The sequence below is a fragment of the Chionomys nivalis genome, chromosome 6 (genome assembly GCF_950005125.1).
Source record: "Chionomys nivalis chromosome 6, mChiNiv1.1, whole genome shotgun sequence".
Lineage (NCBI taxonomy): Eukaryota > Metazoa > Chordata > Mammalia > Rodentia > Cricetidae > Chionomys > Chionomys nivalis.
In genome coordinates this window covers 90,922,487-90,944,622 of record NC_080091.1, presented here as the reverse complement: position 1 = coordinate 90,944,622, position 22,136 = coordinate 90,922,487, and the positions used below count along the sequence as shown (strand labels likewise).

Genomic DNA, 22,136 nt, shown 5'->3' with positions numbered 1-22,136 from the left:
TTTTCCTTATCCATTCTTCACTTGAGGGGCATTTAGGTTGCTTCCAGGTTCTGGCTATGACAAACAAAGCTGCTATGAACATAGTTGAGCACGTGTCCTTGTGGCACGATTAAGCATTCTTTGGATATATACCCAAAAATGGTATTACTGGGTCTTGAGGAAGGGAAGGTTGTTTCCTAATTATCTGAGAAATCGCCACACTGATGTCCAAAGAGATTATACCAGTTGGCATTCCCAGCAGCAATGCAGAAATGTTCCCTTTACCCCACAACCTCTCCAGCATAAGTTGTCCTCAGTGTTTGTGATTGGAAGGTGTAGAGCTTACCTGAAGTCTTGGCTGTAATCGTCTGTGAGGTTGGACCATCTCAGCTATCAGCCTTGAAGTTGTTCTGGATGCAGAATTTTGAGGAAACTGCAACAGAGGCTTTCTGAAAATACGGATCACCTGGGTTGCTTATCTTCATTGGTCCTTTTTTAAAAACACACACACAAACTTTTAAAGTTAACATGTATATGTGCATTAACACAAGTATGGAATGTGCAGTGTGCATAAGTCAGCCAAAAATATTTTTAGTTTTTTGTTTGAGCAGGCAAAAGGCATCTTTTAACTTTATAAGTCTGTTTGGACAGTATTACCAAACCTCTACTCATTTCATATGAAAGGATGCCATGTAATAATAAGTCATGAGGACTCAGTAGCTAAGAAGATTTTTCATGTCTCATTCAGTCTCAGAATTTTTCTCATCGTATAGGGATTAGCCTATACATCACCTGTCCTATCGTCTTGGTTTCTTTCTTTATGTCGGTAATCATGGTTTTCAGAAGGTCTCCTCCAAACAAATCTGGTCTTTATTAATTTTAAATGAATCCATAGCTTTTCATTTCCTGTGGAAACAGGCACATCCTTTTCCACAACATGACACATTTTCTAACTTCCATTCTGAAGTTAAGACATCCTTAAAATATATAGGTTAGTTTAATTTAGCAGTTTCCATAATCCAATGTCTCTCGGAGCTATTGTTTCTTGTTCTTAAGCATTTAAAAATTCAAAGTCAACAAAGCATCATATAGGATCTAGATACCATGTGCATTTCCCAAGTTTATGTGCCCCACTGTTTTAATTACTTAACTCTTTCATTAAGACTTTATTTTTTACCTATATTTTTATGACTGTACTCATTTTCTTTTCTGTACACTTAAGCACATTTAAAACATACTGTACCTATTTAGAGGGTTTTTGGCCTGGACTGGGCTCTCTGTGTGCCCACACCCTCCCTGACGACATGAGCCAAATCTTAAATTGTCACGCCAGCTACTGTGCAGCTAACTTAGCACATGGTGCAGTGGTGGCTGGTTCTGTCCCCTTTGGGTTCACAGGCAGGTGCAGAAGCTGTGTCTAACCGTCCCAGCAGTGCTTCCCATGCCAGCTCTGGGAAGTTGCTATTTCCGTGCTAGGCAGGCACTTGTACCTAGTGCTGAGTAGTGCTTGGCTGTCCAGCAGGGCCTCTTAAAGAGCTGTGCCTTTGTGTGCTGCAAGCAGTGGGTCCACCTGAGAGGCTGTGGTCACCAGGAAGCCCAGTCTGACTGTTGTTGTTGTTGTTGGCTTTCTCGGGCCCTATGTGAATTTACGGTGGACGTTTCGGTGCCACATGTGGTCAGACTTTACTTTGGACCATCAGCTCACAAATAACTACACTGAGATTTGCTATTAATTGTCAAAGTTTGGCCTTAGCTTAGGCTTTTTCCAGCCTGCTTTTATAACCTAGATTACCCTGTTCCTGTTAATCTACGTTTTGCCATGTGACTTTCTTACCTCTCCTTAGTATGTGTTTAACTTGCTCCATGTCTCACTGGTTTCTCTGCCTTTTTTCCCACAGTCTTCTCTGCCTGGAAGTCCCACCTATATTCTCCTGCCTAGCTATTGGCCATTCAACTTTTTAGTACACCAATCACAGCAATACATCTTCACACACTGTATAATACTCCCCAATAATAATACTTCAAATTAAAAATATATTGTAATTCAGAACCCAGTGCATCAGCATCAAAAGTGTCATTGTGGGTAGAAAAGGCAAGCAGTGGAAAAGTTTTGTTGCATAAAAATTTATTTGGGGTTTTTAAATTCCTTCTTATATAAGGAATAATTATGTTTTAAAAACCAGCTTATTTAAAAGCATAAACAAAAACTTAAAAATGATATACTTAAGGCATAATCATAAACAAGTTACTTTCCATGATGTCACTTCTCTTTGTCTTTATTTCTCAAAGGCAGTTTCTCCATCTTTCTTTCGTTACTCTTTTGTTCCTCCCTCCTTCTCTCCCTTTCGAGTTTTCCTGGCTGACCTGGGATTTGTAGATGACCAGGCTGACCTTAAACTCAGAGATCCTCCTGCTTCTGCCTCCCAAATCCCGTGATTAAAGGAGTTCCACCATGCCCAGGCCTCTTACTACTCTTTGATAGTGGAAATGATTACAGCCACTTAAGCTAAAAGACACCCATGGAGCGCGTAATTAAAGCGCCTTCTCTGCATATCACAGGCCCTCTTTTCAGCCTGAATCTTCAGCGTCTCTCCCTAGTTATCTGCCAGTGGAGGGATGTAGTGTCTGGGGGAGGGGAGTGTCTGTGCCCGCCCCGTCAAGTTGCACTATCTGTCCACATCACACTTAAAACTGAGAACAAAGAGAGAGTAGAGAGCTGGGCAACCCCCCCCCCCCGCACCCCCCTCCTTGAGCCAAGTGTGTGGTAAAGCATGACTGTTTCCCCTTGGCTCTTAAGAGTCTTCATTGGAACCACGCTTCCTGTGACAGCCCCGGAAAGGTATTCCCCCAGCCAGCCAGCGCAACACCGGGTCTCAGCCTGCTGCTCTCTGAGGCTACTCTAGAGTAAAGCTCTTTCTCCTCTCTCCCCTCCTTTCTTCTTCTTGCTTCTCCTGTTAGATGTTTGGTGGTTCTCTGTGCACTTACGTTAGTACTTTGGGTTAGCCCCTCACCCCTCACTCAGGTCTAGTCACCTCACCCCGTAGTGCTGGTGAGGAATCTGTTTCTTGTTTTGTTTTCATTTTTATTTTTAATTTATTCTTCTCTCATCTCGACCCTAGCTTTCCCTCATCTCACTGCTCCTAGTTCCCTTCTAACTTCCCTCTCCCCTAGAGCTTCCCCTTAGTATCTGCATGCTCCCAGCAGCCCTGTTTAGCTGGTTATGTGGGCCCATGCTCTCCTGGTAAGGAGGAACCTGTTTTTTTTTTTTTTTTTTTTTTGAGCAGATATTTATATATTCATGTTCACACCAGTGCCGTTTACAGTGGGTAAAAGGTGGCAACAATCCAAACATACATGATATGAAAGAGTTACGACGTGTGCACACACTCACACACATGAACACTCGTGCACAGTGGAATATTAGTCATAGAAAGGAATAAAACCTGATTTATGTCATAACATAGATAAAGCATAAAAATAAACAATTCTATGTGAAATACGGAACAATTCAAATTAATGGAGACAAAAAGCAAAATGGTGGGTACAAAGGGCCAGCAGGGAGCAAAGAGTCATGATTTGATGGATACAGGCTCTGGAGTCAGTACTACATCCCATCAGGGAAGAAAACAATCACTAAGAACTGTATGGCTCAGAGCAAACTTAGAATCTTAAGCATGATGAAAAGTTGAATGATTGGGAGTGGGACCGGGATCTGAGTTACACTTTAGGAGGGTAATCCTGACAGCTTTTCTATTAAACTACCAAGGAACAAATGACAGTTAAAGATTTCTGCCTTCTCCCCGCCACCACCTCCCATTTCCCTCCCCCTCCCCCCTCAAGTCCCCCTCCCTCATCATCCTTAAGAGTAATCCGAGGAACCTGTTTTTTAAACAGATTTTCACCTGCTAGTCGCCTGTTTTAAACGTATTCCTGCCGTGGCTTTAGCGTCCGTACAGCATTGCACAGCGGCATTACTGCCTATGTTTTGGGACTTTCTTGTCCTACAGGAAGGGTTTCCGCTGCAGAGCCTGCCTTCTGTCCTTTCCCACCCATGAAACCATGGCTTCCTTTGATACCATGTGCCCCCTCACCCTTGTGGGACTGTAGAGTGGTAACAGATATTGGTCTAATGCCAGAGAACGCATCAAGCATGTCACGTGGTCCCAACACAGCCTCTCTCACTCCCTTGAGGTGAGAGCAAGGCCCCTTCCCACACCCCTTCAGTTTTAGGGGAGACATGAGAACCAGCACATCTCTTCAAAGAAGTCCTGCTTGTGCAATTTCTCTCTGCAGGGTGTGTAGGCTGAGGAGCCATCTAACCGGTTCTCAGACTCTCTGGAAACTTGCTATGGGGTTCTCCTTCTCACAGGCCCTGCTAGTATCTGATTGCTGCACTATCTTGATGCCTCTGTTGAAACTTGAGTCTATTAAAGCAGTTCATGAGGAAGATAATAACCCACGTATCTCTTAGCAGCGCATCTCCTATTATAATGATACGCTGTTGTTATGATGAAGCACATGGAAACTTAGAAACTTTTGGTGTGGGCAGAGGTGTGAGTGAATAACCTCATTTCTTATAGAAACTGAATTGAAACTCTGCTTTCTCAAATAAAATGGTTTCATGTTTTTTTCACTATACATAAAAACAAGCAGGTTAAACGATAAGGCTGGCCTCACTTGTTGCTGGAACTGCCCCTCTCTCTCTTTCTGTTTGTGTATGTGTGTGTGTGTGTGTGTCTGTGTCTGTGTATTCCTAAAGATATAAGAAGTACCTGCTCAGTCTGTGTGTTACTTGTATGTGTCTGTTCTGGGCTGACCAGTTGGTATTGGATAACCAAAGGGTGTGCTTTTCTCTGGAGAAGACTTTTTCTCCTAACCTTAGCATCCTTCGTTGCTGTAGTTCTTTGTCTAGGCCTGAGGCCCCTTGAGCCTTCCTCTTCTGTGTTAGCACGTCTGTGGGTGTTGCCTTGTTCAGCTCCTGTTTTAGCAGCTATGTTGGTGAGTCTCTCCGGGTGTTCCTTCTTGACATCTATAAGACACAGTTCCACAGCAAACTCCATTTCTCTCTGTCTCTTACAATTCTTTCACCCCTCTTCCACAATGACCTCTCAACTCCTTTAAGGCAGGAGCTGTATTGTGGATGCATCAGTTGGGAGTAGGCTCCACAAGTCTGCATTTTTATCAGTTGTGGTTTTATGTAATGATTTCTATTCGTTGAAAAGACAAGTTTCCTAGTAGTATTTGGCTAGGTTTCCAGTCCCAGCATGGCTGCCCTCTTGTTAAATGGGGCCTTACGTTCAAATAGAGAGCTGCTGGTTGTCTATGAGGTGTGTGTGTCACCACTGCACCCGTAGGTTAATCTGCTGTGCCAGCCTTTGTGTGGATCATAGGCACCATAGCTGGGTAGGACTATGGGTTGCTTCCCTCCTCAGGAAGCTTGCACCTTCTGGTACCGTGAACGTTACTTACCAGGGAGGAGGCATTCATGTCGGATCCATCTCAGGATTTCTGGGCCCTGTGTTCAAAGTGTACAGTATCTTCAACAACAGGAACTTGCCTTCCACCCCTGCTAGAAAACCAATAGCAACAACAGTAGCCTGTGTTTGGGGAATCTCTTGGACAACCCTCACCAACAACTAAAACAAGGGCCAATTTTTATAAACGTAATGAGTGTAGTTAGAAGTTAACTACAGAGCTTACCGCGTGCGGTTTGTCTAGTCTGCTTCTGACCCTGCTGGCCTCTGTCTTCCAGCCACTGCTCATCTGCCTTAGCATCTTGGTTAAGCAGGTTTGGAGAACCACAAGTCTGAGAAGTCTGTGTAAGGATGTTTCTCTGAGATAGATCAGCTCAGGAAAAGCACACGGGAGGCTTGTACGAAGCTGCCTGCATCTTCCCCTTCCCAAAGTAAAGGAGAATTATTGAGCCCAATAGAAAATCTCAAATCTGATCAGTTTATCACTTACTGAACATGTTATAAATATTGTCTGAGAGAAACTTTTCTGGTCTTTTGTTAATTCCATTACATATAAAACATTGTCGCAAGCTTAACCTCCTTCCTCATCATAGCTATCCAAAGTGGCTTCACCATTATTATTTTTCCCAAGGTGCTGAGAGGAAACGGGTGCTAGAGCAAGTGGGGAATTAGCAGCCTCATTGAGTTTAGGAATAGTTCATTCCTTCAGTGTAAAGTTTTCATAATAACATATACATCAAAGAATATAAAAATCTGTACTGAGCACAGGGATGCGTTTCCTCGTGCTCCCAATGTCCTCTCGTGATGACTGAGGGGCCTTCTCTCTATTCCTTTTTATGTTTGAGATGAAGCTTGGAGCTGAACACCAAAGAGCTTTGAACTACTTGCTTCGTCATCTGTAGTTTGGGGACTACCTAGTCCCCTGTGCTTTCTGTCTTCTCTCATGAGGTAGTCAACCCCACTCTTCTCAGGAGCCTTGCTGTTAGCACTGTTAGGCAGACCAAGAAGCTGTTTTGAGAGTCTTTCTTCTGGTCTCTTCACTTTTCCCAGGTTTCAGTCTGTAAGGTGTATTTAGATCGAAGGCCACACTAGAAGCTTAGGTGGATGGGAGTACATAGCTTGCCTCTGGTGCAGGGCTTTCACTGATGGAAGGGCACTTACATTGCTCACAAAGACGCTTTCTCATCTGTTTCCTAGGTAATATGCATGTGTCACTAGCAGAGGCCCTGGAGGTTCGGGGTGGACCACTGCAGGAGGAGGAGATATGGGCTGTGTTAAACCAGAGTGCTGAAAGTCTCCAAGAACTATTCAGAAGAGGTAAGTCATGTCTTAAACATTGTATTTTGCAGGTTGAATAGTTGAAAAACAGGTAGCCAGTAGTGAATTAGTTTCTGTTTCAGTAATCCTAGTTTTGGTTGAATGTAGAAAGAAAGAAATACTTCATCTTAGGCGTCTCGGGACTGGAAAAGTCCAGTTTGCTTGTATTCATTTGAACACACTGCATATGCTGGCCACAGCAACAGCCACCGGAAACAGAGTGATTCTCTAAAGCACTTCCTGTTTGCTGGGAGCTCATGTTCTAGTGTCGAATGTAACTATTAATAACTGTGACAAGGGTCACGAAGCCAGGGCCTTGAGTGGCTCTGTAAGATCACCCAGGAGGAAGATTTGCCTGGGGCGAAAGGAAGAGAAGAGGGGCTCCAGAGCTCACGCCTCAAAGAAAAGTGGGAGATGGTCTTGTGAGAGGAAGGAGTGAGAAAACACTCCTGGCTGGCGAGCAGGGGCTGCTTTTCTGCTGCCACACCGAGGCAGTGCGGACTGAATAAGGAGTCTGGTATCTCTCTTGTAAGTGGTTGCTTGATCCAGAAGCTTGACTTGCATCTGGGATCTGGAAGTTAATAGGACTTTGGTTGTTCAAAACTATTTGCTGTGGTGTGGTTCATGTCACGTGGATACCACCTGTGTGGACAAAGGCTTTATCTAATGGAAGAACCAGTCTTTAAAACTTTGGTTGGGTGTCTAGGTGTGGTAGCGCATGCCTTTAATCTCAGCACTCAGGAAGCAGAGGCAGGTGGATCTCTGTGAGTTCAAATTCAGCCTGGTCTACAGAGTGTGTTCCAGGACAGTCAGGGCTGTTATACGGAGAAACCCTGTCTTTAAAAAAAAAAAAAAAAAAAAAAGCGAATAAGTAAATAGTCTTCCCAGTGTGGGCTCTGGACCAATGACAGAGCCTCACCAAGACCTTGTCAGAATGCAAATGATCATGCCCACAGCACAGAGCCCCGAAGGTAGAGCTACTCCAGATCTCGGGAGCTTGTCCTCGAGGACGTTATGATGCACACTGCAGTTTGAGAAATGTCTTAGGACAGAATTGCCAACTGCCACGTGCACGAGAACCCTCAGAGGAGGGTTAGAAGAGCACAGGAGGATGAAATCTAGAGCAAATGGGAAGAAGGGGAGACCAGGGCTCTGGAGTTGACTGGAGCTTTGTTTTTGATACTGCTGATTTTGAGTCCAAGGAGGAACTTGAACAAAAAGTACCAGGGCCCAGGTACTGAGAACCACTGCACATTACCCAGGGGACCGCTTGTTACCCAGGGGACCGCTTGTTACCCATGGGGCTGCTTATTACCATGGGGGATCTCTTGTTACCCGGACTTGAAAGACTGTTACTGAGACCTCAGTTTATAGCTGGGACTAGTCTAGGTAACAGAATAATTTTCACCTAAAATCATTTACCAAATCTTGTTTATTTTAAATGAGCACTCAACTTTCTCAGAAAATTCACTTACAAGGCAGTCCAAAGTGTGGCAGTATATAGCTGAAGGATAGATCATATTGCTGTACTTCAAAGGTGTCATACTCAATTGGCAATTAACAATATTCAGTTATGTTACAAACATCTCCTTGTGAGGTGCTGTGGGAGGGGCCAATGGATGGAAGGTGTCATTGTTGCCCTTTGGGCATTGATTCGGATCAGAGGACTGTGTGTGCGAAGAAACCACTTCCAAAAGTGTGCCGGAAGGATGACAGAGACAGCGCGCACTGCGGATATGCAGCAAGGGAGTGAGAGCAGCTTCATTGCACCAACTGCCATGACTCACTGCATGGGAAGCATCTCACCTCTCTCAGCACCCTGAGGGCTTCTCCCTCTTTACATCTCATGCTGCTAGAACTGCAAGCTGTGTTTATGGCCCTCATCATTGAGCGGCAGTTGTTGCCTAATACATTGGCACTTTACGATAAAGGCTCATGAGCTGTATTGTAAAATTCACTGTGAGGCAGCTGTGTGTGTCTTATACATTGTTCAGTGGGAGTTGCTTGCTGGATGGCCCTCAGTCTAAGTAGCTAGCAGAATAATATTAGTAATAAGAACAAATTAAATTTGACTCCTTTGATCGTTGGGAAATCACCAGACATTATGATTGTCAGTTGTTCATTTCCATTTGTTAGGCAAAAGCCAGGTGTGGAAGGAGCGGCGGGCTGCATTCCTGCCACCCAGCTCCCTGTGGCCTAGCTAGCTTATGCCCCGAAATAACACACAAATTGTATTCTTTTAAACACTGCTTGGCTCATTATATCTAGCCTCTTCTTGGCTAACTCTCACATCTTGACTAACCCATATCTAATAATCTGTGTAGCACCACGAGGTGGTCGCTTACCAAGAATATTCTAGTGTACATCCATTTTGGGCTGGAGCTTCATCGTGTCTGACCCAGAGAGGAGAGACATGGCAATTGTCTCACTTCCCTCTTCCTCCCAGCATTCTGTTCTGTCTACTCTACCCACCTAAGGGCTGGCCTATCAAATGGACCAAGGCAGTTTCTTTAGTAACCAGTGACCTTCCTCCTTCAGCAAGGGTTTGTTTGTTTTACAGGAAATCTTTACATTTGACAATGCATTGCTGTTTTCCTATGAGTTTTCCTCCTGACTCTGATACAGCAGATGAAATGGTCACTAGTTGATTAGTCAGGGACAGACTGTGGTTGTCTTGATGCTTTAGATACGTTTATGAGTAACCCTGGGACATTGGGGGAAAGCAGATAGAATGCATAGCTAATTGTATTTTTCTGAAATGTGTATTCCCATCTTGGCCATCTTCATCTTTCTGTATCGTTTGTATAAAACTTTCTCTGTTCTTGTTCGTGGCTTTCCCACTGTCGTCTTGAGGCTTCTGTTGCCCTGTGTCCTGTCAATGTACATGCGTACAGCTAAAATTCCTGTGATCCGAGGTGGAAGCCGCACTCCTGGGAGATTGCTGGGCAAGAAAATAGCCCAGTGCTTCCTTTCCAGATTCCTAGCAATTTAAAGCTTGTAGCAGTTTTTAAAACTGAGATCTTGATTCCTATTATTGGTAGGATAATGATGCAGAAACATGGCCTCATTGGAAGGTACCTCCTTGGCCTTTGAAGTAGTTTTCTCCTCCTCGGGAGAAAGGAAACTAGGAACCCTGACAGTCACTAACGTGGCAGTGACGATGGTGGTAGTTCTCCTTTGCTGTGTCTTGAGTATACCCGCCCCCATGATTACTGATCACAGTTGAGGATTACCTGTGGTTGCACATGTGGTCTGGCTTTGTATAACTACTGAGTCTGTGGTGACTTGAAAAGAACATGAAGGCTCAGTCTCCAGGCTGTAACTCAGGTCTGTTAATAATTGATTTAGAGGTGGTTTGTAATCCTTTTATTTTGAGTAGGAGAACTCTAATAATTTTTAGGGAGAGTGGATGCTATTGATGGCCTGGAGCTTTCCTCTTAACTACTCTGCACTCAGTCCTCTCTAATCTGCCCTGTCCATTGCTGCTAGTCCTCCCTAATCTGCCCTGACCATTGCTGCCCGTCCTCCCTAATCTGCCCTCAACATTGCTGACAGTCCTCCCTAATCCACCCTCACCATTGCTGACAGTCCTCCCCAATCCGCCCTCACCATTGCTGTCTGTCCTCCCTAATCTGCTCTGACCATTGCCGCCAGTCCTCTCTAATCCGCCCTCACCATTGCCACCCGTCCTCCCTAATCCACCCTCACCGTTGCTTCCAGTCCTCCCTAATCCGCCCTCACCGTTGCTTCCAGTCCTCCCTAATCCGCCCTCACCGTTGCTGTCTGTCCTCCCTAATCTGCCCTGACCATTGCCGCCAGTCCTCCCTAATCTGCCCTCACCATTGCCATCCGTCCTCCCTAATCCGCCCTCACCACTGCTGCCAGTCCTCCCTAATGCGCCCTCACCGTTGCCATCCGTCCTCCCTAATCCGCCCTCACCACTGCTGCCAGTCCTCCCTAATGCGCCCTCACCATTGCAGCCCTGTGACCCTTGCTTTGTGGTTGCTACAGTGTTTCCTCCTCTGTTGTTACCTGCTCACGCTGTAACTTTGGTATATATATATTTTAATAAGCAGCAGGGGACGTAGTTTTACATTTTTGCCAGGATGAGTAGTTGTTATTCTTTAACTTGAATGTGATAATTGAAATGAAATTTCTGGAGGAATTTCATCTGGGGGTCTCAACAAATTTTTTCTTCCTCATTGTATGCTTCTTGGTCTGTCTTTATTGTTATTATTGTATTGTTTGTATGTAATGGACTTTTAAAAATGCATGGATATTCTAAATATTTGAGATAAAAGTAGATGTGAAAATAGGATTTTGAAATTATTTGACTTTTTGGGTTTTTGTTTTGTTTTGTTTGGGGGGGGGCGTTGAGACAGGGTTTCTCTGTGTTGCCTTGGCTGCCCTGGCCTCATTGAGATCTACCTGCCTCTGCCCCCTGAGTGTTGGGATTAAAGGACTGTACCACCATACCTGGTGTCTTATTCGATCTTATTCAGTTATTGGGAAGTAGAACTATATGGGTAGGGGATTATATAAATATTTTTTTTAAAAAAATCAAAATTCCTTCTATATCTCCTGCACACTGATATGCAAAAAACAATAGTATCTCTATATAGCAGCAATTGGAAAATTAAAATTAAAATTTAAATTTCAGTTAACCATTCTGTCAAAATGTAAAAATTAAAATATGAAAATTGAAAATGAAAAAGTTATTAATAAATAGGAGGAAAATAAGTCTGAGGAAAAATAAGTGAAGACCTATATAATAAAATTAGAGACCAAAATAAATGGAGAGCTCTGTTTGTTCCTGGTGAGAAGGCTTCTCACTAAAGGGTAGCAGTCTTCTCTAAAGTGACAGAATGTAGTCCCCATGGGCTGTCACTCTGCCCAAAGTGAGAGAGCCTCCTAAGATTTAACAGAAGTTTATTGGAACTAAAAGTTGCCAAAACATCTTTGAAATGAAAAAAGCAAATGCTGAAGACTCACACTACCTAATTTCAAGATTTACTATGAAGTTATAGTAACCAAAACACACAAACTAATTAACAAACATAATAGAGTCCAAAAATAAATCTTCATTGATAATGAACTGCAACTTGGCTTCCGGGGACTTTTTAGTGCCTTTATAGTAAAATATAAGAAAGTTTTTATGACTGAAAGTTTTCAAGTAAATCTCTAGCATGTTCACCCTTTAAAAGACTAGGGCCTGTGTGTCACTCTTCACTGCACTCCTGTTTATCTGCCGTCATAGTTGAGTTGATCAAGAGGGTGCATCAGTTGTCTTTGACATACCACGTCTTGCCTTATGTTTGTAAGGCCAGAATTAACAGGTCCTTCAAGTTAAATGTGTTTGAACTAGATGAAATGACCCTATTTGTTCCCTGGAAACAAACTATAAAACATGAAATTAGCATTTGGCATTCTTAAAATGAACGGTGTAGGTTGTCTGCCAAGTGTATGAAGCCTCTGTAGAGAACAAGCCCTACTCTGGTAACACGCTGGTAGTAACTGCTGGTATTGACTTTTTTTTTTTTCTAATTTATGCTTTCTAAGTTAGGCAGTTTAATCTCTTTTTTTTTCTTTTGAACACTGCCTGGCCCATTAGTTTCAGCCTCTTATTGGCTAGCTCTTACATATTGATCTAACCCATTTCTAATATTCTGTGTAGCACTACGAGCTGGCTTATGCAGATCTTAACCTGCGTCTGTCTGGAGTGGGAGAATCATGGCAACTGACTGACTTGGCTTCTTTCTCCCAGCATTCTGTTCTGTTTACTCCACCTACCTAAGCTGCTGTCCTATCAAAAGGGCCAAGGCAGTTTATTAATTAACCAATGAAAGCAACAGATTAGAAAGAAATCACTCCCACACCATCTCCCCTTTTTCTGTTTAAACAAAAAAGAAGGCTTTCATTTTAACATAGTAAAATTACATATAGCAAAACAGTTATCAAGCAAGAATTACAGTTACAATATTTATATCTACTTTATCTTTTATCATAACTAAGGAAAACTATAAGTATAACTAACCATTCTTCAACTCCATCAAAGACTCCAGAAGGATATAATATTACCTAAGCAAACAAGAAGTCCAAAACTCTAGAAATGACAAAGACATCTTGCTGCCTGGACAGTCACCCAAAGTTCCTCTGTACTGTTGGGGCATCCATCTTTGGCCTACAGGCCCATAGTTTCCAGCAAACATTTCCATTAAGCAGGAAATTTCAAAGGCAGTTTAGTCACTATCTGCTGTGTCCTGAAGAATGTCTCACAGACTCTTTCATGAGTCAGGAACCCCGAAGGACCATCTCACATTTAGACAAGTTCAGCAGTCCTCTCTCTGTGGGTTCTCTGTGTCCAGTTTATGCAATAGTCCAGGCAAGAGCAGTTTTCTTGCCCAAATGGCTATCAAACTCCATAAGGATCTTCTTCGATGCCCATCTTCCTCTTGAAGTAGATTGGTGCTGCCAGGAACAGACCATTGTCTCATTGTCATGAAAAGTCCTAAGTTATTAAAACATTTAAATGCCATGTTATGTAGTCTTTGAAAGTTATGAAGAATGTCTATCTAATTGAAATATATCTCTATATATCTAGAAAATCTAAGTAACATGACTACAAGCTTGACTATTATTGATGATTATCCATTAGCAACCTATATTTCCTAATTACACATTACATTTTTAAATGAACTACACAATCACAATACCTTAATCAAGATTAGAAATATGCATATACATATAACCAAACTGACCTTAAAATCCATACCAATGCAAATTATTCATACCTATATCATTTCCTCCTTTAAATGTAAAAAAACATTTATAAACAATATTTGGGAACATGGGCACAGTTTTTTCTCTCCAAACTGCTTCCTGCTGAATGGGGGCGCTGTTAATCAGGTCTTTCATGGTATAACCTGTGTGCCAGGTTCATCTCAGTGGGCAGTTGACTGAAGCAATTTTTTGAGGGTGTTTACAGCAACCTTTCAGGAGGGCATGGTCTATCATACCTTATTGGGATAGAAACAATCCACAGGGTCTCATCCTCTGTGAAAACAAAAGAAGACCCTCTCCAAAGCATCTTATCTTTAGACCCAAATTCTGAAGTCATAATACCCTTATGATATCCATACTTGGCAGCCCATATAATGAAATGTGTCTCTGTATTTAGCTCCTTTACAGTCAGAAATTTTAAAGAAAACGCAATGTACATAATCCAAACTCTCTGTGAATTTTCCATTTTTATGTGGTATATTTTTCTTTATTTCTTTTAATCTATAACTATCTGTACTCTGTCTCTTTAAAGACTTTACCCTTTTTTTAAACCATTAACTTTATTCTCTCTCTATTTTTTTTCTTCTCTCTCTCAAGCCTACGTACATTCATCCAACACTGTGATCCATTTATAGGTCTTCTATGTCTGAAATCTGTGCTATTGTGAATCTGTAATTTTTTTTACTATCTAGGAGCACTTTGTTTTGCAATTTTAAATCTTTAAGCGCTTAAGAATCTAAGCTGTGACATTCCTAGGTCAAAAACGGGTACTGCCTGCTTGCCCCGCCCGGTCCAACATGGCGTAGCCGCTTGTGCCTCTGATGCTTGCACATTGCACCAGTAGCGTGGTGGAGCTGCTTGTGCCTCTGAGCCACAGCACGCAATGACTTCCTTTTAGGCACACAGCGAGTCTAGTTGCCATCAAACAAATCATAGCACTTTAATCCAAATGCTCCATTCAAAGATTTTGTCTCCTGCAGGAGCCAGACAGAGATCGCAATGGCGGCACAGCCCAGAAAGCCATTATTTTAAAACAGCTGCTGCTGAGTCAGGAAAATTTCTTAGCAGCACGCAACCCACAAACAGCAAAAAGCTGTTTTAAATTCTCTCTCTTTTTTAAGCCCTCTCAGGTTTTACATGGAGTTCATATCACGTTGGGTGCCACTCTGTTGAAATAGGAGCAGCGGGCTGCGTCCCCCCCCCCCCCCCCCCCCCCCCGCCTGGCTAGCTTTACCCTAAATAATTACACGGCAGCTGTATTCTTTTAAACACTGCCTGGCCCATTAGTTCCAGCCTCTTATTGGCTAGCTCTTACATATTGATCTAACCCATTTCTAATATTCTGTGTAGCACCACGAGCTGGCTTACCAGGAAAGATCTTAATCTGCGTCTGTCTGGATGGGAGAATCATGGCGACTTAGTTTAATATCTCTTAAAGAGCTTATAGGGGAGATTGCCATAGCATCTATTCTCTTAGAAGTCCCAATCCTTGGTGAGAAACGTAACTTCACCTATTGGGTTGTTTTCATTTATACACTTAGAAGATTTTTTTTAAATGTTGGTATAATATGCACAGTAAATTGTATTGTTCTTGATTGTACTACCTAAAGGAGAACAATTTAGGTCTCATTTCTCACCTAAAATTATTTCTTATACAATAACTTAAATATAATTTGGGTAAAATAGTTGACTGGTTATACTTTCTGGCTTGCTATTGCTCTTGTGTTTGTTTCCCTTGTAGCTTTATAAGATGCAACAAAGAATACACAAAGCATTACAGAAGTATATTAAGTCATATATATCCCCATTCTTTGATGGACTTGTCAATTGGCACAACACTGAAATAAGGATCAGAACAAGCAGCATGTTAGGAGAGCCTGGTACCATCCTGTAACACTGATCCCTGCATAGATGGAACAGTGGTTCTCATTTGTGTTGGAGAGTGAGTTGGTATGGACATGTGAAATACTGGGTAGTGTCCCATTCCCCTTCTTGAGAATTGCACAGAAGTGCTCTGTGGATCAGAAACACAGGCCTATATTGTTTCTTAATGACTTCAAACTCTAGAGTCAGGCATTTTATAAGTACGTTTGGTCATAGTTGAACATCTAGCCACACAGAATTGCAGGATCAGGCTCATTTCTCTACCTGAATAATTGAGTGTTTTGTTGGCTGAGAAATTCAAAGACGCTGAAGTATTTCTTATAATGAAATTCAAAAGCAGCCTTTTGTGACCTGAAATCTTCAAATTGAGGAGTTATAGTCACAGTAGAACAGGGTTGCAGGGCACATTTAAAAGCTATGGGATCATGGAACAAACCAAAATTGTAGGCAGATTTATTTCTTTTAAGTCAGCTCTCCATATGTGTGAATTTTATCCCATGAGTTCAGCCGTGGGTTGAAAATGTGTCTGTGTCTGTACTGAACACAGGCAGGATTTTATCTTGTCATTACTCCCTGAGCAGTGCACTACAGCAACTGTTGACATAGCATTAGGCAGTATAAGTAATTATACAGGAAAATTGCATAGCTTATGTGTGAATGGCATACCATTTTATGTATAGCCTTTGAGTATCTCCAGGTTTTGGTGTACATGGAGGGTTCTGTAACCAATCACCCAGGGATACAGATAGACAACATTATTATATATAACGACATCGTATCTGCTCTTTAGAGAATTCATAGTTTCTATCCTTAACCATATAATTGTAGGAGAAATGTGTGGAATGGCATTATAAAACATTGTATCCCTAATTTGTTGATGACAGATGTTTCTGTCCTGCCTAGTCCCAAGGCAGTCTCAAAGAAATACACAGAGGTCTACATTAATTATAAACTGGTGGGCCTATTAGCTGATGCTTTCTTATTAACTAAATCTTACATCTTACATTAACCCTTAATTCTTGTCTGTGTTAGCCACGTGGCTTGGTACCTTTTATCAGTGAGGCATCCTCATCGTGCTTCCTCTGGGTCTGGGTGATGACTTCAGACTGAGCCTTTCCTTTTACCAGAATTTTCCCATTCTGGTTTCCCCGTCTGTGCTTCCTGCCAGCTACTGGCCAATCAGTGTTTTTTTTAAACCAATACAAGTGACAAATCTTTACAGGGTACAAGACCATTGCCCCACAGGACTTCTCCCCCTTCTTTCAAAACAAAATCTCTGAATCTAATCTCCTTTGTTTAGCTTTCTTTCTGACCATTATCTATAACAACTTGAAACCAAAACACTCCAAACAAAGACAAACATCCATAATCCATATTTTGGGATGTGGACATAGTTTTCTAGGCTACTTGCTGCTGATTGGGGGCTCTGATAATCTTATGGGGACCTAAAGAAAATGTAGGATTATGGTCAAGTCCTGACTGGAATATTCTGTGAGGCTTGATTATCTCAGCCAGCAATCTTAAGGCTGTTCTGGATGTAGAACTCAGAGGAAACTCAAACAGAGGTCCTTTGAAATGTTGGATCATCTGTGCCATCTGCTCCTATTGGAGATTTCTCGGGAGGGGGGGGGTGTCCTTCCTTGATCAAACCTGATTTTTCTTAACCCAGAATGAATCCACAGCCTTTCATTTCCTGTGGAAAAAAAAGCAAAACCTCTTCTCCTAAGTAGCATATCTTTTGACTTAAAATTTGAAGTCAAGGCATTTTCAAAATATATATGTTGGATTAATCCAGCAGTATTTATAATCAAATGTCATTTAGTAGCCGTTGCTCCTTCCTCAGCCATCAAACAATTCAAAGGCAAATAATAACATACAGTATCCAGATTCTCTGTGTATTTTCCATCTTTATGTGGCTTTATTTTAAACTTTATTTCCTTTATTTTTATTTTTAATTTTTGGTTTTTTTGAGACAGGGTTTCTCTGTGTGTCTTTGGATATCCTGAAACTCACTCTGTAGATCAGACTGTCCTTGAATTCACAGATCCGCCTGCCTGCGGATCCCAAGTGCTGGGATTAAAGGTGTATGTCACAACACAACACCCAACTAGTCTCTTTTTTTTTTTTTAAGAACTTTGACCTTTTTCTTTTTTTCTCCTAAGCCTACATATATTTTTAAACACACTGTAAACTGTTTAGAGGTTTTCTTCATCTGAATCTATCTTTATATCTCTTTTTTTCTGACCATATGAGTCTTTAATTTGCTACGCAATATGGCTAGAATTAAAGCCATTGCTTTGAAGGCTGGATCCACCCCATTCATTAGCTTTCTGAGAGTCTGGCTTCATGGTGGAGGTACTGGCAGGAGTCATGTTTATTGGCAGAACTCTATGGAGTTTCAGGGTCCCTTCCACCACCAAGAAGCATGCTGCAGATATTCATAAACACCAATTAAGTGTTTTGTAGCAGGGCCTCTTAAAAGGGCTATAAGATTTTTGCAGCTTAAGCTGAATCAGGAAGCAAACTTGCCTCTAGCAAACAGAGCCCACCTGAGAAAATGCTGCTACCAAGAAGCTCTTGTTTTGTGCCTAGAATTACTTCCTAAGCTCTCTCAGGTTTTATGTGGATGTAGTTGTCCACATTGGCGCCATTTGTTGACAGAGGTTTCTGTCCCACCCGTTCAGTCCCAAAGAAGTACACAGAGGTCTGCATTAATTATAAAATGGTGGGCCTATTAACTGAAGCTTTCTTATTAACAGGAACCTAAATTACCCTGTTCCTGTTAATCTATGTTTTGCCATGTGACTTTCTTACCTCTCCTTAGTATGTGTTTAACTTGCTCCATGTCTCACTGGTTTCTCTGCCTTTTTTCCCATAGTCTCTCATTGTGCTTCCTCTTGGTCTGGGTGATGACTGTAGACTGAGCCTTTCCTTTTACCAGAATTTTCCCGTTCTGGTTTCCCCGTCTGTGCTTCCTGCCAGGCCACTGGCCAATCAGTGTTTTATTAAACCAATACAAGTGACAAATCTTTACAGGGTACAAGACCATTGTCCCACAGCAATTTGTCATAATTTTTAGAGGTTTAATTTTATTGGTAGTAAAGATTGTTGTCTTAGTTTGATTTCTGTTGCTGATAAAACACCATGATCAAAAGTAACCTGGGGATGAAAGGCATTTATTTCATCTTATACTTTCAGGTAGCAGTCTATTACTGAACTGTCAAGGCAGGAACCTAGAGACAAGAATTGAAGCAGAGCAGGAACTGAGAGACAGGAACTCAGACAGGGCAGGAATCTGGAGATGGGAACTCAGGCAGGGCAGGAACCTGGAGACAGGCACTGAAGCAGACACCACTATGGAGGAGCTCTGCCTACAGGCTTTTCTTTAACACTTGCTCAGCCTGCTTTGTTATATAATGGAGATCGCCTGCCTAGGATGGCCCATATCAATCAAGAGATGCTCCACAGGCTTACCTACAGTCTGATTTATGGAGACACTTTTTCAGTTGTGCTTCCCTCTTCTCAGATGACTGTAGCTGATGTCCAGTGGAAAAACAAAACAAAAAACTGACCAGGATAACCAGAAGACACGGGAAACTAAAGGAAAATTAGATAGGACTGTGTCTTATGTCTTATTATGTTAAAAAACAACAACAACAAAAAAAAAACTGAAGTAGTCCTGGGATGTGATGGGAAAGGAAGAAGGAAATGGAGCTTCCTTCTTAAGATGTTTGTGTTAGGTGGCCAAATGAGTCTGTGGAGGAAGAAAGTAAATTTTAGGACCGGCTTCCTCTTCCCATGACCAGACAGTTAAACCCTATTAGTTTTAAATAGTAATAACTAAGATCTCAATAGTTCTGTATTACCGAGTTGCATGATTCTAGGTTCTAAAGAATCTTGTAAATACTTAAACTACGAAATGAATAATTATCAAAAGCCATGCCGAGATCTCAGTAGTAGGTGCTTAGGCATTCATCTTGACTCTGAGTGATGGGAACAAAGGAAAAGGAGGGGAGAAGGACATTTGTATGACTGTCATTGTTAAGAAATAAGATATTTTATTCTAGTCTAGTGAAATTCTAGCTGTAAGGTGGATTGATTAGATTGGTTGACAGTTTTCTGTAATTTTTGTTACCAGACTTCTACTTCTATTATAAATAAGACAAATTCTAATGCTGATACTGTGGTGATTTATATTCAAATAAATATTTTTATTAATGAAATCATATTGTCGTTCAAGGTAATTGTTAGCTTCAGTAAAACATCAATTTGGCAAGTTGTATAATTAGCTACTCTTGTACTAATTGACTGGATTGTCAACCTTTAAACCAAGTATTTAAACTTGAGGACTTTGCTGACTATGCGTGTTGTACCTTTAATAGACTACCGAGGGAAGGGACATTCTCTGAGGAATTTAATTCACGTCTCACAATACTTTGTTCCTCAAATGTTTTATATTTCTAATATGACTTGTAGGTAAAAGATACAAAGATAAAAGAAAGAAACTCAGAACTCTTCTGAGACATGGAGAACACAGTGGTGTGATCCAGCTTTGGAAACTCCAGGACTTGTCTGTGGTGTGCTCGCTGTCATCCTCTGGGAGTGATGTGCGCACTGTCTTTGAGAAGTTTTATAACTTGGTAATTATGGAGCTGTTCTACATGATTTCCCCAACAGTCCTCACAGCAGCTTTGTGGGCTCAGAGTTGCCTTACAGATGTGGGAGGTGAGGGCAGGGGACAGACTGCCTTATAGATGTGGGAGGTGAGGGCAGGGACTAAGTTGTTCTTAAGATCACAGTTCTGAGTTCTGAACATCAAACCGAGGGCTTGGACTTGGGTGTCTTCTGCTTTGGTCTGACTCTTAACTGTTTTCTACTCTTGTCTAACTGTGTGAAGTGAACATTCTCTGACACTCTCTAACCTCGTGCGTGCGTAAACTTGTGGCTTTGGATGATATCTGATCTGAGACTCAATACAGCATAATCTAAGTGCTGGAGACTCACAGGCTTGTGATAGCTTATATGAAATGCTTTTCAGCAGCTGGCCGTATCAGAAAACGTCCATGCCATCAAATGCCTGTTACAGGGACACTCAAAAGCATGAGGACAGTTTTATTTTCAGAAAGTGATTGTTGTTCTATCCTGTTTCATAGTGAAGTGACATTTAATAGTGGTAAGAAAACTTAGGAATAAATACGTTTTCTCATTTTATAATTAACCACTCTATTGTATATACTGTAATTTCAGTAGATCATAGTCTACCACAAAATGCTACGATGAGAAAATGGCGAGCCAGTGACATGGCTCAGCAGATAAAGACTCTTGTCAGTCTGACAGTCTCTGTTAAAATGCAGGTGGAGGGGAGAGGCAGAGAGGCAGTGGGGAAGGAGGACGATGACGATGTGGAAAGGCCAAAATGAAGAGTAACTGTTTGAAGCAGTCTTTGTTTAATCCTAATTTTTATCAGGTGATTGATTTAACAATACATTAATTCTAAGAAAAGAACTGAGTTTTTAGAGAATGCTATATCATAGAGTAACTCTATCAAATCCTTCAGCGTTTTGGACAGTTACCTCTGTATAGAGTTGTGTTAGTGACCCTGCCAGGACACAGGACAGGGGTTCTGTAAATTCTCCACTTGAATCACTAGAGCTCAGACAGGAGCTCAGACAGGAAGTGGCTATTCTGATCTTAAAATTAGTCCCTGGTGCTTTTGCCTTTGTTCCCTTATACCATGTTTATAACCTAATTATAACAATTTGCCTGGTTTTCTTTTTGAGACAAGACTCTTGCTATGATCCCAAGATGTCCTTAAACTAGTAAAGGCTGTTCTCAGACTCCAACCTCCCTGCCTCCAGCCTCAGCCTCCGGAGTGCCAGGATTATAGGCGTAGTTTAAGGTGGAAATCTAAAGGAAATGCAAGCACCCAAGAAGAAAGCATGACTGTTAAGTGATGTGTGTCTTTTTTTTTTAAACAGAATACTGAAATATTCTCTAAATTGTTTCTTTATATATCAAATTTCTGTGTTTTTCTAACTTCACCTGTGGCTGCTTGAAACTCTGTCCCAGCAACTCCTCCCGTGGAATGTCAGTGAAAGTCTCCAAGTAGAACCACACTGGCTGCTGGGAATGTTATATCAGACTTACTCTTTCATAATAATAGCATTCTTGGAGTACAGTCAGCACAGGACATAACACTGTGAGCTTCTGGAATCTACTTTTTAAATACTATTTTGCAAACATTCTTTGAAGGATCTTGAAAACATTTGTTTTAGATTCTTTCCTTTTGGTTGTCCGGAAGTAGGAATTAAAGAGTGGTCCTAGCCACAGCTCCTAAACTCCCTCACATGTAGGTTCACAGAAGCTTTTATAATTATTTAAGAATACAGTTTGTGGGGCTGGAGAAATGGCTCAATGGTTAAGAGCACTGACTGCTCTTCCAGAGGACCCAGCTTCAATTCCCAGCACCCACATGGCAGCTCACAACTGTTTGTAACTCCAGTTCCAGGGGATCTGACACCTTCACACCAATGCACATAAAATAAAGGTAAATAAATCATAAAAACTTAAAAAAAGAATATAGTTTGTGGTTTGATTACATTACCTCAGGAATCTAACACTTAAATGTCACGTAGATGTTGTAGAAACCGACAGCGATGTGTTCTGTGGTCCCCCTGCCCCGGGTTTATCACATGGCCTTGT

General features: G+C 41.7%; 1 protein-coding gene across 4 annotated transcripts in view; it reads left to right on the top strand.

Annotated features, from left to right (window-relative positions):
- Nucleotides 1-22,136, top strand: part of Ptpn13 (protein tyrosine phosphatase non-receptor type 13) — a 194,951-nt gene that overhangs the window by 33,860 nt on the left and 138,955 nt on the right. For all 4 annotated transcript variants that reach the window (XM_057771410.1, XM_057771408.1, XM_057771407.1 and 1 more), the window contains exon 2: nt 6,651-6,770. In XM_057771410.1, the coding sequence (XP_057627393.1) occupies nt 6,656-6,770 (115 nt within the window). In that variant the 5' untranslated portion in view covers nt 6,651-6,655. The remainder of the gene's footprint in view (nt 1-6,650; nt 6,771-22,136) is intronic.